This window comes from Sphaerodactylus townsendi, linkage group LG01, assembly GCF_021028975.2.
Source record: "Sphaerodactylus townsendi isolate TG3544 linkage group LG01, MPM_Stown_v2.3, whole genome shotgun sequence".
In the NCBI taxonomy this organism is placed as follows: Eukaryota; Metazoa; Chordata; class Lepidosauria; order Squamata; family Sphaerodactylidae; genus Sphaerodactylus; species Sphaerodactylus townsendi.
The window spans coordinates 107073260-107088183 of NC_059425.1; the positions used below are offsets into that span (position 1 = coordinate 107073260).

Sequence of the window (14924 nt, forward strand, 5' to 3'; positions counted from 1 at the left end):
TAGTCTAGAATTCTCGTGCCTGAGGAAGTTTTTCTGTGTGCATGATTTTTTTTAATGGGAGTCATTCAACCATACTGTCTTCACAGAATCAGTTTTCTTGACCTGGGTTTAGTGTTATCATGTTTTGAGAATATAATACAGTGGGGAAAGTCACACTGCATAGAAACACAGGAGACTTGTGCCACTTCAAATGGTAATGTGTTTGTGTTCTGGCTTAATCTTTTGTGGACGGGAGCCCATTTTGTCAGATGTTAATATATCAAGGCACTAGTTCCTGAGAAATTCAAACTCTGTGTGGTCACTTGGAAGTAAATTCTACTTTCAAGTGAGGTGTAAGTCCCCGACCCCAGCATTTAAGCAGATGTTAAGATGAATAAGAATTGTTAGAAGCTTTTAAACTTTATGTGACATTCCCTATTGTTTTTATAAGGTTCATCATTTTCTGTCCCAGCAAAGAAATCACTGTGGAATTCTACTTGGAAATGGTTAGTGGAAGCATATACTGAGGAAACGTCAGACAGTCAGCCTCTGCAAAGAAGGTTTTGTTTTTTAAAACCTATGGCAAAGAAAAGAAAGAATGAGCGTAGAAGAGAAACAGCAGAGGGCGCTTCACAATAACGGCGAGCCTTTCCGCTTCAGAAGCTGGACGAATTCTCTTCTCTCAACTTCGGGACTTATCTTCTGTTTACAAGCGCAGGAATGTGCAGTTCTCCTACGACAAGGCAGGGGGCGCGGTTGAGGCAGACAGGCGGGGTTTTTCGTGGGCCGGCTGCTGGTAGGTCTGCACCCCGGACGCAGTGGCGATGCAACAAGTGCCCGGGCTTTTTTTCTCCCCACCGATCCCTGGAGAGGTCCACGCTGCGTGCCCGTGAGAGACTCGGTCCCGCAGACGCCGGAGGTTTGTTTGAAGAGGGCGAGAAGAGGCGCCGTCGGCAGGACGAGGCAGGCTGGTGCATGCTCCTGGAAGGTGCCCGCAGCTGCCAAGCGAATTGATCGCCAACCTGGTGCGCCCGCGGAGCTCAAGGGCAGCAGTGCGCAATGGTGGCTCCCGCTGGCAGCGGAGGAAGTCGCACTACCCTCGGCTCTGCTGCAGTGTGAGGCAGAGGAAGGGATCTTTTCCCGCCTGCCTTTCCTGGCCGTGCAGGAGAAGAGAGGAAAGCAGGTCGGGAGGAAGAAAAGCATGGCGTGCGCCTAAAGTCCTTTCCTGCGTGAAGCAAAACAGGCAGGGCGCAGCGCTGGGGAGCGGGCATGAGCGACAGTAGCGAGGTGGTCATCAGTTTCTCCGTGCCCAGCCCGCCGGGCACTGGGGGCGGCTATCCGGCGCTCTACGAGGATGGCCTGGGGAGGAGAGCACCGGCGGGGGGCGAGGGGATCACCCGCGGTTTCCTGGCCAGCCCAGGCGCGCCGCCGGCCGGCACCTTTTGGAATGAGGATAGCGGCGCCACCTGCCCGGCCGGCGACTCTGCTGGCCGGTCCAAAAGCGGCGCCGGCGGCAGCAACAGGAGGACCACGGTGTCTTATGTGATCAACGAGGCCAGCCCTGGGCTGCTGCAGGCGGCGGAGAGCGGGGCCCTGCAGAGCCTGAGGGAGGCTTGCGAGGCTGTCGGCGCCGATCTGCAGACTTTGCACTTCGGCAAGCTGGACTTCGGGGAGACTGTCGTGCTGGACCGCTTCTACAACGCAGGTGAGGCGAGGAGCGTAGCGTGGTGGGGGTCGCTTGGCACCAATGGGGGATGTCTGCTTTGACGCTTTGTAACGCATTTTGTCCTCCCTCTCCTCTGTTTGTCCGGTGAATTCAGTACCTTCTTTTTCTACAATCAAGACAGCAAAGTTAGCAGGGCAGGCATGGGCCTCGGCAAACCCAGTGAGAGAACTCACATACACATGTCGTTCTGTATATGTGTCCAGAGTTGAAATGAACGTTGTCATCTGCATTAGATGTGGCTGCAGACATTTCTGGGTGTTTGTAGTTGTCTGAGATTCATTATACATCAGGCCATCTACACCGATGATACTTCAGCTTGGGAGGAGGGAGGCCTTTCCTTTATATGAAATTCGAAGGTAGCATGTAAATTGTTTCACATGTTGTTCAAACAGGTAACCTGCACTGTACAGGTACTGGAATTTCCCACCATCACCCCCAGGGTAGAAACAGTTGGGAAGAGTATTTTCAGTGACAAAATGTTATGACAGGAAAGGGGAAAGTTCTTGCTAGTACTTGCTTTCAGATTCCAGTATCAGCAACTGTAAAGGTTTTAAAAAATCAGATAAAGGTATCACACATATATAGGTAATGTGTAATTTGTAGAAGCAACAGGTGTGCAATCATAAGTACACTCAGGAATTGCAGCCAAGCCCAACTTCCTGACAGGTGTGCCCTTAACATAGGTGTGTTATCACATATATACGTTTTTAGGTGCACTTCTGTTTGAGGTATAAAACTTTCTTATGCTGGCTTATTTAAATAGTAGGGTTTTTTCCTGCATTCCCTGCAATAGAGAGCTGACATAGCAAAGTGGCTACACAGGAATCTAATTCCAGCCAGGGTGTGGGTCAGCAACCTTTTTGAAATTCTGACACGGCATGGTGGGTGCAGCAACAAAATGGCTGCCACAAAATGATTGCCACAGCATAACTTCAGTAACGCACTGTAGATCATTGTTCACTGGTGGCAGGTGCCACCAAAGCAAAATAAAAAAAATATCTCCACAATCAGTCAAACAGTTAATTGGAAGTCTTGTTGGACAAAAGCCGTACCAGACCTCACCCACTTCCTAAAAACATTTGAGTGCCACAAAAAGTGTCACAGGGCGTATGTCACACATGATCACCATGTCAGGGACCCAGGCTATAGGAGTTTAAACCTTCCTTTGTTGTTCTCTCATCTTGAAAAAGCCCCAGGGAATTGCTGTTTCCCACAGTGGGGGAAAATACAGGTCCTAACATGGGAACCCATGTGTTTACTCTAGTGGTGCCATCAGCAGCTTTGGAGACTGTTTCATGATGAGGAAATAGCACAGGGCTCAACCCTCTGGACCAAAGTTCTGATCTAATTCTGGTCACCAGCTCAGAACTCCCAACATCACATGTTACTGACTGAGCATTAAGAGCTATGAACTGGGATTTCCTGGTTTGAATCTCGCCTCTGCAACAAACTCACTTGGTGGCCTAAAGCAGGCCAAAGTCTTTTGGTCTCAGCCTGTGCAGTGTGATCTTTACAGCCTTATGTAAATGTGCATTGTTATTATGCCCATTTTAACTAATTAACCAAAGACCTTTTTAATGTCACCTCTGAAAATGGTCTATGTGTGTATTTAGAATTTTATCTTCCTTGCTTCTAAGTCTACCTCTGGCTGTGTTGCTTTTTACACTGTGTCATCAGTAGAGCTGGCCCTACCTGCTGTTGAGAATGTGCACCTCAAATCTCCAAGTGGTATATTTGGAACCAAATATTAATTCCACACTTTTTCTCCTTAGACTAAGGAGTGCAAAATCTCACATCTATCTGAACTTTGCTCCCTCTGCCCTAACAGTTCTACTGTAATCCCAGCAGTTATGTGGGCTGATAGAGTACCCATTAACGAGCAAGGTGGTGGTTGAAAATGCTGTCAATCTATAGCTGTCTTATTGTGACCCCATATGGTTTTCAAGGCAAGAAATGTTCGGAGGTGGTTTGCCATTGCCTGCCTCCATGTGTGCTGACAGAGAATTGTGACTGGCCCAGGATCATCTAACAGGCTTCAGGTGGAAGACTAGGAAATCGAAATCTGTTCTCCAGATTAGAGCTCACTGCTCTTAACCACTACACTATGCTGGCTCTCTTGTTTATGCAAGATACACTCCACAAATTATAAAAATAGCATATCAGCATTAATAGACTTAAGATAAATTCCTGGAAAAATTCCAGGAGATCTCCTGGAAGGAAATGTGAGCCTGTGGTAAAACTAAAGCCCCTAAAATAATTATGCTTTCGTAAGAATTTCAACCCTTAAAATATAAAGCTTTTTTTTAAAAAAAATGTTCTTTATAAAAGAGGAAAGGGTTTTTTTAATGAGAAAATAAGAACAAAGGCAATGTATCTGCCCCCCCCACCCAAGAAGCTGAGTCATGCCACAGCTTGAGTAGCTGAGAGATTTAAAATTTGTTAATAATTAAGGTGCTGTTTTGCTTTTTAGTCCAACTTACAGCAAACCTTTGGGCTCTCCATACATAGGAAAAAGGCTATAATAATGTAAACAACGTACTCTTCACAAATTAAAAGGGCACTTTGCATAAGAATGTAGGTCTTCTCATTTTTATCACATGTTTTAGGGATGAGTTTTAGGGATGGGCATTTAACTGTTGTATGATTATTTTCTGGTTAAGCCTTGTTCAAAGTGCTTTAGTGCAGGGGTGTCAAACATGCAGCCCCCCGAGATGGCTTGTCAGGCCTGTGAGCTAGGTGAGGCAACATGTCCGCCCTGCCCCTGCTTGCTTCCAATCTGGCCTGGCAAGTCTGCTGTGGGATGGCCAGTTCACGCACCCACCCCACCCTGGTCCCAATGTGGCCTGCCAAGCTCATTGTGAACTGGCCAGTCTAGGTACTCACCCCAACTGGCTCCTAATGTGGCCTGCCAAGCTCATTGCAGACTAACCAGTTGAGGCAGCCCCCTGCTCCAGAACTGCCCTGGCCAATCTGAGCTGGTGAGCCCGTAGCAGGCTCTCCAGTTGAGGTATCCCCTGGCCCTGGCCCCACTGAGTCGCATTTTTATCCTATCAGTCCCTTGTAACACATGAGCTTGACACTCCTGCTCTAGTGTGCCTGCATGGGCAGGCTTAGTGTGACATACTCCCTCCATTGATAGTAGCTTGTAAGGAAATTAGTCCTCAAAACAGTTGTTAGTGTATTTCATGTGTTTTGAAGCATCAACCTTTTGGTTTGCAGTTTGTTTCTTTGGTTCAGAAGTTAGTAATTGTCCAGTAGTTGATTCAAACTGTAGTGCCCAAGGGCTTAAAAAGAATGTGAATAACTGTTTTAGTGAAATATTTTGGCAAGGAAATCTTTGGAAACAAGCATTGGTGCTGTTCACGCAAAGGGCTTTCCCAAAAGGATAATGGTTTATTCAGTCATCATTCTATTTCTGTTCTCAGTGTCACTGGAATGGCTTCAGGTTGATTCACATGACACTGTTTAATTGGTGTGGTGAATACACAAACTGAGCTAACCAAGGTTGTGAAAGTACCATTGGCACTTATTTGGTTATTTAAACATTTATAAACTCATCTTTCTCCAAAGGCAGGAAACAGTAAAATCAACGCAACATGACATAATTTGAATAATATTTTTTTTAAAAACCAACCAGCAGAGAGACTTTATAAAATATGGCTTCTTCACCACATATTTCCTAAAAACACACTGACTACTCTGTAGCACAGAAGGATGATAGTTCAATCCGTTGAGGTCCAGTGGCTGAGAAAATTGTATGTTTCCACATTAGAATATAGTCCTGAACAAATATGAGAATTATCATTCATCTTTATGTGCTGCCTCTGTCAAAACCATTGTTTTGTGCATTATTGAACATGGTACTTTGATTCAAGAGCACTTATGCCAAAATGTGTTTTTTACTTTCAAAGGGGGAGGGGGAGAGAGAGAGAGAGAGCCTGACTAAGTAGGACCTAGGACCCAGGTAGAGCATTCCACAGCAAAGAAGGTCCAGCATGTTTTGCTCTGTAGAGAATATACAACCAGCCTATGATCTTTCTGTGGAGCAGATTATAATTTTGCAATGAATATCAATTGAGTTTACAGTTTTTTAAGTACCACAGATTTATCTAGTGGAACAATATACCTGGGCACTTTCAGTTAAGGTCTTCCTCAGTGGTCACAGTCTACTAGTACATGCACACTAAATGAAAGATAAAATGGTATTGTTAGCTCTGTCAAATCATATGGTTGTCTAAAAATAGTAAATTAAAAATGGAGGCAATTAATAAACACAGTGTTTGAAAGAAATATATTAAATAACAATTTATAAAATATTAAACTGAACTTACATTCCCAAATGTATACTAAAATAAAGTTCAAAAGTTTACATCTGGCTCATGTTCTTAACAGCCTTCTCAATGGGAATGTAAAGGTGTGCTCTGTAAGAATGAAAATATTTATAAGCCAAGGAATAAAACAGTGATGAGGATACCATTATAAATAATATTAGGGTAACTGAAATAGGCCAATCAAATAAATAGGCAAGCTGACTAACCTGGACACAGCAATTCCTCTACTCCTATGTGTGAACTGTGGTTGCAGTTTGATAAAGAAGGGCCCTAGACAGTTTGAAAAGGCTAAATAGACCTTCCAGGAGAGTGGAGGGATGATGCAATACCAGATGTGAACTAGGAAACTGGAAAGCTACCTTGAAGAAAGAGGGAGAGAAGGGTGTATGGAGAGGGAAGAGGCAAGGGGAAAAACAAGGTAGCCACATTTGCTGGAAATAATAGTAGCCAAAATATGTGTGAAATAATCTGATAGGTGAATTCATCATTAGTTATTGCGGTCACATCCTACATGTGAGCCATTGCGTTCACATCCTACATGTGAGTTCCCAAAGGCACCTGGTGGGCCACTGCGAGTAGCAGAGAGCTGGACTAGATGGACTTTGGTCTGATCCAGCTGGCTTGTTCTTATGTTCTTATGTTCTTATAAAAATTTGTTTTTTAAGTGAACTACTGGATTAAAAATATATTTTGTTTAATTCCTTTTTATAGTTTTACTCTTAATCCTAGGTTTCCAATTCAGTTTGGGGTTGGGTTGTACTGTTGTGTACGTATAACTGCTTCAGAAGATCTCCAACAGTCCAAACTCACTCAGTCCACAGGCTCACAGTGCCAGATTCATCATATGAGTGGATCCTTAGATAACGTTCTAATTGAAAGCGAAGGAACCAGTCTCTATCCTCTTCTATTCGTCAGCCATTCTGGTTATGTTAACAGAAAACAGGGTTAAGGAGTGCTAAGAGTTCTGTGTTCTAGACTTTGCTAACATTCTCTCTAATAAAAAAATGCATATTTCTATGACATCATCATCAGAATTACTCAGAGAGAAATGCTGACTTTTTAATTTTAAATGATCATATGAACAAACTGTTGCTTACAAAGTAAGTCAAATCAACAGGTTAGAATTAGCAGCTTTTATTTGTCTCCTATTATTTCAGTTTGTATGTGAAGGAATACTTTTAACACCCTATAACTTTTAAGCCAATTGGCAAAGAATTAATTCTGGGGTGAAATGTTGAATAAAGTATCCAGTCTGCTTATGTGTATGTTATCTTCTAAGAGCTAAATTCTGGAGCAAGCTAAGGCTTTTAGAGGCCACTCCAGGGCAACTGATATCTATTGTCTGGCCTCACCTCAAAACCTAGGTTACTGAAGTATTTGTGAGAGGCCGAATGGGGAAATGTGTTCCTACCATCCAGAATGTATCAAAAAAAGAAGAAGAGGGAAACGTATAAAAAGGGCTGCAGAGAGACTTATGGGTAGGGAAACTGAACAGGAAAGGGACAACTGAGAGACGAGAGGTGCTGCAGTCTGGTTGGTTTGGGGTTGGGACTGGAGGTGCAGAGGAAGGAGGATGAGCCATAGAGAGCAGGAGACAGTGTTAACAGAAAGGGGACAGATGAGGCTGTACTAGAACTGAGAGAGAAGAGAGTTCACATTATGGGGTACAAGGAGAAAAAGAGAGTTTGCATTGGTTGGGAAATGAAATAAAAGATCGTGTTAAAATTGTAACAGATCCTTTCCCACAGTGAACATAATGTGGTCCTTTAGAGTAGTAAAAATATAGAACTGCCTTTCAGAGTGTTTTGAATTGTACGCCCTTGCTTCACCAATAATAAGGAAACATGCAGCAAATGTTGCTTTCAGTCCAGATGTAACTGAATTCTACTAAATGTCTGCTCCAGCTTCATCTATAATAGTAGGGGAGCAATGACTGCTTGTTTAGGTTCTTCTGAACTTCTGTTCTATGTGGCAGAGCTGCCTACCACATTTGTTGGAATGGAATATGCTACCATTTGCACCAGTTGCTTGGATTAGGCTGTTCTGGTGTTCATCTCGATCAAAATAATGAACTCTAGTGAGAACTTGTATTGAATGTAAGCCTGACTTTCAAAAAGGGCCCCCATGAAATTTTATGAAGTGGTATTAATGATTCTTAAAATGAAGGCATTCATTTTCTGTCCATTTTCTGTTTATTTCAGGGCTTATTTGTTTGTTTTTGGTCCTTCTCACAGGTCTTTCTGATCCATTCCTTCTTATGTCAGTTTTATTAAACGTTCAGATTATACGACTTCTGGCATATAACTGACATGGACAGAATTTTGTCGTTCAGCATCACAAATAAAGATTTTTTTATCCTCCTTTGAAAGTTTTACTAACTTGCTAGCTCACATATTAGTCATTTGTGACATAATTATGGCCTACCAAGGACCCCCCCCCCAGCTATAATTTGCAAGATCTCCCCTGCCTAGTTGCCTGAAAGAGATTCTTGCCAAAGGTGATCAAGTGAGTGCATATTTACAAGTATTCTATAATTGAATACAGGGACTGTTTGCCTTTATTTTGTTAAAAATGATTATATTCTTACTACAGCACTCTGGAACATCTGGTTACCGGTAGCTCTATAACAACTTTTTGAAATGGGTAAATAGCAAGGACAACCAGTAAGCAAGATATTCTACATACTAGACTGTTTAGGCATGATACATTACAACAGGATAGTTACACATCTAGTGTTTTTTTTAAAAAAATTGCAGCTATTGAAATATGTGCAAAAGCACAGTTCTTTTCAGCCACCCAGAGGCTAGGCATTCCGGAAAAAAGGTAAAAAATTAAAGCTGATTGTAAGTGGAGCTCTTTTTCTTTGGGATTAATAGCAGTGCTTACTTTTACAAGAGAAACTGAAGCAGCATGCTCAGAAGCACTGTAAGGAGCTGAATTATCTACCCCTTCGCCTTTGTTTGTGGGCACAGCATTTATAACTCCCTCAATGAGTGCTATAGAGGATTGAATCCACCTCTTCATTGACTTTGTACTTTAAGAGCAGACTTGGATCAAATCGGAAACTACAGCTGATACGGAACACCACAGTTGCTTTTGGCAGCTAGGCAGAGCACACAGGTCACATCCATTCTATAGTCACTCCTTTGGTTATGTATCAGTTGCTGGGTTCAGTTCAGTGAACTGATTGTCAGCTATAGTGCCCTTCATGGTCTTGGACCCACACACCTGTAAGAGTACTTCTACTCAGCTGTGTGAACTTCATTCATGTGATCACAACCTTCTGATGGTGCCACCTCGCAAATGGGTAAGATAAATCATCTTGTGGGTCCCACTTTGTTGAACAGCCTACCCAAAGAGATCAGGAAAGCCACCACTCTTCTATAATTTCACAGAATGTGGAAAATGGAAATGTTTTGTAGAGCATTGGGTTAGAAATGTTTAATATAATGGAACACCTCAGTGGTCATATGACTTTTGAACGGAAGGCTAGAAACTGAAAAAAAGCAAATCAGGGAGAGAGCCTGCAGCCCAGCTCTTTGCCTGCTGTAATGCTTTCTGTTTGCAGGTAGTTTTAAATCTAGGAGAACATTCAAAATGTCATTTCTCCGCACTGGCCCATCCACAGTTGAAAGCAGAACATATTGCTGTCTGTATATACCAGGCATTAGAGTGGGATATTCCTGATTCAAATTGAGGATGGTGAGGCAGAAATGTTTCCCCTTGTGCAGTGGTGGGATCCAAACATTTTAGTAACAGGTTCCCATGGTGGTGGGATTCAAACTGTGGTGTAGTGCCAATGGGACTGGGTGGGGCACGACAAGGGCGGGGCATTCATGGGCGGGGCTGTGGCAAGGACGCAGCCACTGCGCCGGTCCTTGGGTGGGGAACGAATGCACGCAGGCGCAGGCTGCCACGCACGCCGGTGCACCTCCTGCTAGACTGCTTCAAGTTCTGCGCACTACTGCTGAGAGGAGGGGTGTAACTAAGGCAAAAATCACATGGCAAAATCACCAATTAGTAACCCCGTCACAGCACACACAAATAATTAGTAACCTATTCTCGTGAAACTGTGAGAACCTGCTGGATCCCACCTCTGCCCGTGTGACATTGCACAGACTCAGCATCACATTGAAATTGTGCTGAAACCTGTCAAAAGCAGCTAGATATTTGTGCTCTAGAAATTCATAACCCTTATGGGTATTGTGCTGCTTTATATGAAGGCCCACATCACTTCACTGGCTTCATGTTTAACAATCCCATCCGGGGGGGGGGGGGGGCAAATCTGCTTGTGGGAACAGTGCACATCTGTGCTGTAGGATTCGCCTTCCTTGGGGCACTTGCCCCAGCGGAGGAGCGCTGCATGCCATGCCACCTTCCCAGGGTCCCTGCCACCGCTGACATAATGGGTGAGGTGGGATTGTGGCCAGGGGACTTGGCTTCCCTCCAGCCTTTGCCAGTGTTATGCCAGCGGATTGGGCTTCAGACTTTGCTGCCTTGTCCAGTCAGCCCAATGGGGGTTTCTCAATGGTGGGGAAGCTTTCTTACTGTTCAAGCCTCCCCACACCACTGGCAAGCCTCCATGGGAGTGACTGGGTGGAGCTGCATCAGTGTTGTGACCCACCACTGCTGAGTTTGGATGGGGCTGCCCATCAGGTAAAGAAGGCAGGGACCAGAAAAAAAGAGACATTGATTCTCTGAGTGACTGACACTGTACTCAACATTTTAGGGGGCTTGCTGATAAATGAGAGCCATGAAATGCATATATTGTCTTTTGGTAGCAGTGACTGGAAGACTTGGAAAGATTATTTCAAATGGTGAGTCAGTAATGTCATTTTTTTTATTGAGTCAGAATCACCAGACTAAGGTGTCTTACTGCTGTGTAGTTCATACCATGGACCAGGATTTTCCTGCAAAGTCATGATTTTTTAGCTCAAATGGAGGTTTACTGACTTTGTTTAACTTCTGATTCCCAGGAATTAACATAAACAATTATTTTAACCAACACAATTAAAGATGCTGGTTTTACTTTTGTGATGCTAGTCGGAGTTGCCAGCTATTGGCCTGAAGAATGCTTTTGTAACTTTGATATCGGGGTGTGGGAGATATGATGGTAGGGTTGGCCATGTAATAGACACCGAGGGAGATATGGTTATGCTCATTCTCTATCTGACCTACAGCCTACCCCAAGAGATGTAGGTTGTGTGGTTCGAGTCTTGGACTCTGCTCCGAGGTTGCTGTTGTTGAATGCGAGATCCATTAATAATAAATCTGCCATCCTTCAGGATTACATCGACCATCAGGCTGTGGACTTCGCATGGATAACGGAAACCTGGGTGAGGAAGGGGGAGACAGTTGCCGTCAATTATCTCACCCCGGATGGTTTCACGTTTGTCCAGCAACTTCGGACACAGGGCCGGGGTGGTGGTGGTGTGGCAATGCTCATTCGAGATTCCATCTCCTTTAGGATGTTCCTTATCCCGCTGATCTCCCCATTACATCTCAACCTCCTGTATGCATAGTAGGGGGGTGGGTTTTCATCGCCATCTGATATAGTTCCTGCTTTATAAAGTATATTTGTTATTGTTTTATGATTAATTTTAATGTATTTTAATGTTATGATTAAAGCATTGTATTCTTTGTTGTTCACCACCCTGAGCCCTTTGGGGGAGGGTAATCTGAAAGTCTAATTATAAATACAAAATAAAAAATATATTTCTGTCAAAGTGATAGAAGCCCAAAGAGAAGTTTGTCAGATGGTTTTGTCTATGACAGCAGTGAAGTGAGGTGCTATAGTTCCAGTTCCTAAACAATTATCCTCAGTAATATTTTACAGTTATTTATAAATCTGCATGTGTATATGATATATGTATATGTGTGCTGACTATTTACTGAGAGATTGTAGTGTAAAGTTAATTCAATATAAGAAATCGCCTTTAAAATACTAATAATTGGGAGATATACAAGTATGCATTAGCAGCTCAGAAGAATGGAGCTAGTCCAGCTGGTCTAAAGTCATCAGTCTTGCATAATGCATAAGTTTTGGCTGGGGCAGCTCAGTGGTTAACAGTCAGTAATAATGGAATGCTTACAAGGACTTGGCACGGAAGGGTATCATGATGGCTCAAGAGGGTTACGGTGGACAAGTGCTCCAGTTTTCATTAGGTATGCTGTTTTGTCTCTCAGCTTTAAAAAGTGTCACTTTGGATGCATAAAACAGATTAAAACTTCCTGGTATCCTTCCTGAAAGTCCCCCATTCTTACCCAAGCCAACAGCTTACCTTTTGTGATGTTATAAAATGTCATCTATAGCATTCATGAGCATTTTAATTACTCAGTAAAACAGATGTTGGAACATGTTGGAACATCTGTTTGATTACTCAGTAAAACAGTTGCTGGAACTTCAAAATGGATTTAACTGGAGGAAGTGAAGTAAAATAGTCTGATTCACACATCATATACAATGTGAGCAGAAGGATTCTTTCACTGTCTCTTCTAGCCTTAAAGAGTAAGTAGTCTTTTAAAGGTACAGTAAGAGCTGTGTTGGAGAGCCAGTGTGGTATTGTGGTTAAGATATCAGACTAGGATCTGGGAAATCCAGGGTTGAATCCCCACTTGCACCGTGAAAACTTGCTGGGTGACCATGAGCCAATCACACACTCTCAGCTTCAACCCTGGCAAGTAACTTGAAGCAGGAGGCAGGCAATGGGAAACTACCTCTGAGTGTCTCTCGTTTTGAAAAACCCTACGGAATTGCCAAAAATCAGTTGTGATGTCATGGCTAACAAAAAGAGCTGCATGCTGCTGAGGTGCTATGTGCAATGCTTGTAAACTGGTCACGTTTGCCTCTTTTTTAAATGATAGAAAAGAGACATCAGCAAACAGCAGTTAGCAAATTGCTAGCCTTCCGTGGAACCTTGATTTGTTCATGGTTTGTCTTCTTTCCCTCTGACAAGCAGAATCCCCAGGCGCTATTCTGAGCACCGTTAAACTGCCTTCTCCTTGACTATCACTAAGGTCCCTTCCGCACACGCAAAATAATTCATTTTCAAACCACTTTCACAACTGTTTGCAAGTGGATGTTGCTATTCCGCACAGCTTCAAAGAGCACTGAAAGCAGTTTGAAAGTGCATTATTCTGCATGTGCGGAATGAGCCCTAGTCAGCAGCCCATTCTCCATTGCATATAGTACATAGATAGGAAAGGGGCACCACAGCAAGCCATTTGAGCATACTGGAAAGTCTCGTGGTTAAGCCAGTCATTAGCCATTCTGTCACTCCCCTGACTAACTACTTCTCAAAGTTAACCTCAGCTGACAGAAATCTTTATTTACTCTTCCTCATCAATCTGGGCATTTAATTTTCTTCTGCAAATAAATATAGACCTCTTGGATTAATTAAGGGGGTCTGGCATAGAAGCGGGCTGGGAAGCCAGAACAGCTCATGAGATGGAAGAGAGCAGGAGGGCTGCTTGATAGGCTAAGAGTGGGCTACTTCCCCCATCCAATGCAGGCAAGTTGATTGGCAGGGAACAGGACCTGCTGCTTTCCAGTTGTCACTATGGCAACAGCCTGGGTCACAGCAGGCCCAAAGGTGAGACAGGCACAACTGTGTGGTTGTGAGGGCTGTAGTGCTTTCACCCCATCTTTCTCTGGACTGGAAGTGGGGTGTGATTGCCTCAGAGCTTGCCTCATGCACACTAACAATATAAGAAGGGCCCTGCTGGGTTGGACCAATGATCTCTCTAGTCCAACATCCTGTATGACACAATGGCCAATCAGTTTCTCTGGAGAACCAGCAGCAGCGTGTAGAAGCTGAGGACTCCTCCTGATGTTGTCTCCTGGCACTGGTATTCAAAGGTTGACTGCCTCTGAATGTGGAGGCTTCTGTTAGTCATCACGGCTATTAGCCTCTGATAGACCTGTCTTCCATGAATCTGTCTAATCTGCTTTTCAAGTCGTCTATGCCTGTGGCCATTGCTTAATCCTCTGGCAGCAAATTTCATATTTTAAACTTCTGTAAAGGAATGTTTTCTTTTATCCATCGTGAATCTACTGCCCTCAACTTCATTAGGTACCCTTGTTCTAGTATTTGGGAGAGGTAGAAAAAGATCTCTTTCCACTCTCTCTGCCCAGTGTATAAAAAGTCTCAGCATTCTTCATTCTTGGACTACGTGTATTGCACTCTGCCTTCTGCATGCACTGGGGAAACTTCCCAAGGGAGATCCTGATATGTTCACTGATGATTGCAATCCACTGAAGTTGCGTGAAGGCAGTATTGAAGCATTTCTGTGGGGTAGCCTAATTTGCCTCCAATTCTGTGAGTGCATCTGCTGAAGGGGGGAAGCAGCTGTTGGAGGAATCTGGTACAGGCCTTGGACAGACACTGTTTGTTACTGGTGCTGTAGTCCAGCAATGGTCACTGTGGTGGGGGTGGCCCTGAAAGCATTGTTGGATTGGTTTGGGGTGAAGGCTCTATATGCCCCTTTTCAAGCAGGCTGGGGACCCAGATTATTATGAAGGAGTATGGTGCTTAATTCCACACCAGACTTCTCATTATAGATAGTAATCTTTTCCAGTTTCTTGAATTGATGTGGTCATTTCAGCTCTGCTTCGTAGTGTAATTGTAGCCACTTGTCCAGCTGGCAAGATAATAAGTTGTATACTACCTAATTGCTGTACTAATTTTGTAGGCCCTCCTGACATAATTACCAGTGTGCAAATCTGTGAAGAATGTAGTCTGGCCAGTTCAGAACCTGGCTTGTCTCCTACCCATTCCTTCACTGATATTTGAGAAGGAGGCCATAGTGCAGTGGATTGTTTTGGGCACAGAAGACTAGATGGTTGATCTCAGGAAGAAAAGGGAAAGTGGCTGCAGGTAGCCTGAAAG

General features: G+C 43.7%; 1 protein-coding gene across 1 annotated transcript in view; it reads left to right on the top strand.

Annotated features, from left to right (window-relative positions):
- Window positions 1-780: 780 nt before the first annotated feature.
- MAP3K5 (mitogen-activated protein kinase kinase kinase 5) overlaps window positions 781-14924 on the top strand; it is a 124606-nt gene continuing 110462 nt past the window's right edge. The window contains exon 1 of the mRNA XM_048489881.1: window positions 781-1684. Within this exon, the coding sequence (XP_048345838.1) occupies window positions 1249-1684 (436 nt within the window). The 5' untranslated portion in view covers window positions 781-1248. The remainder of the gene's footprint in view (window positions 1685-14924) is intronic.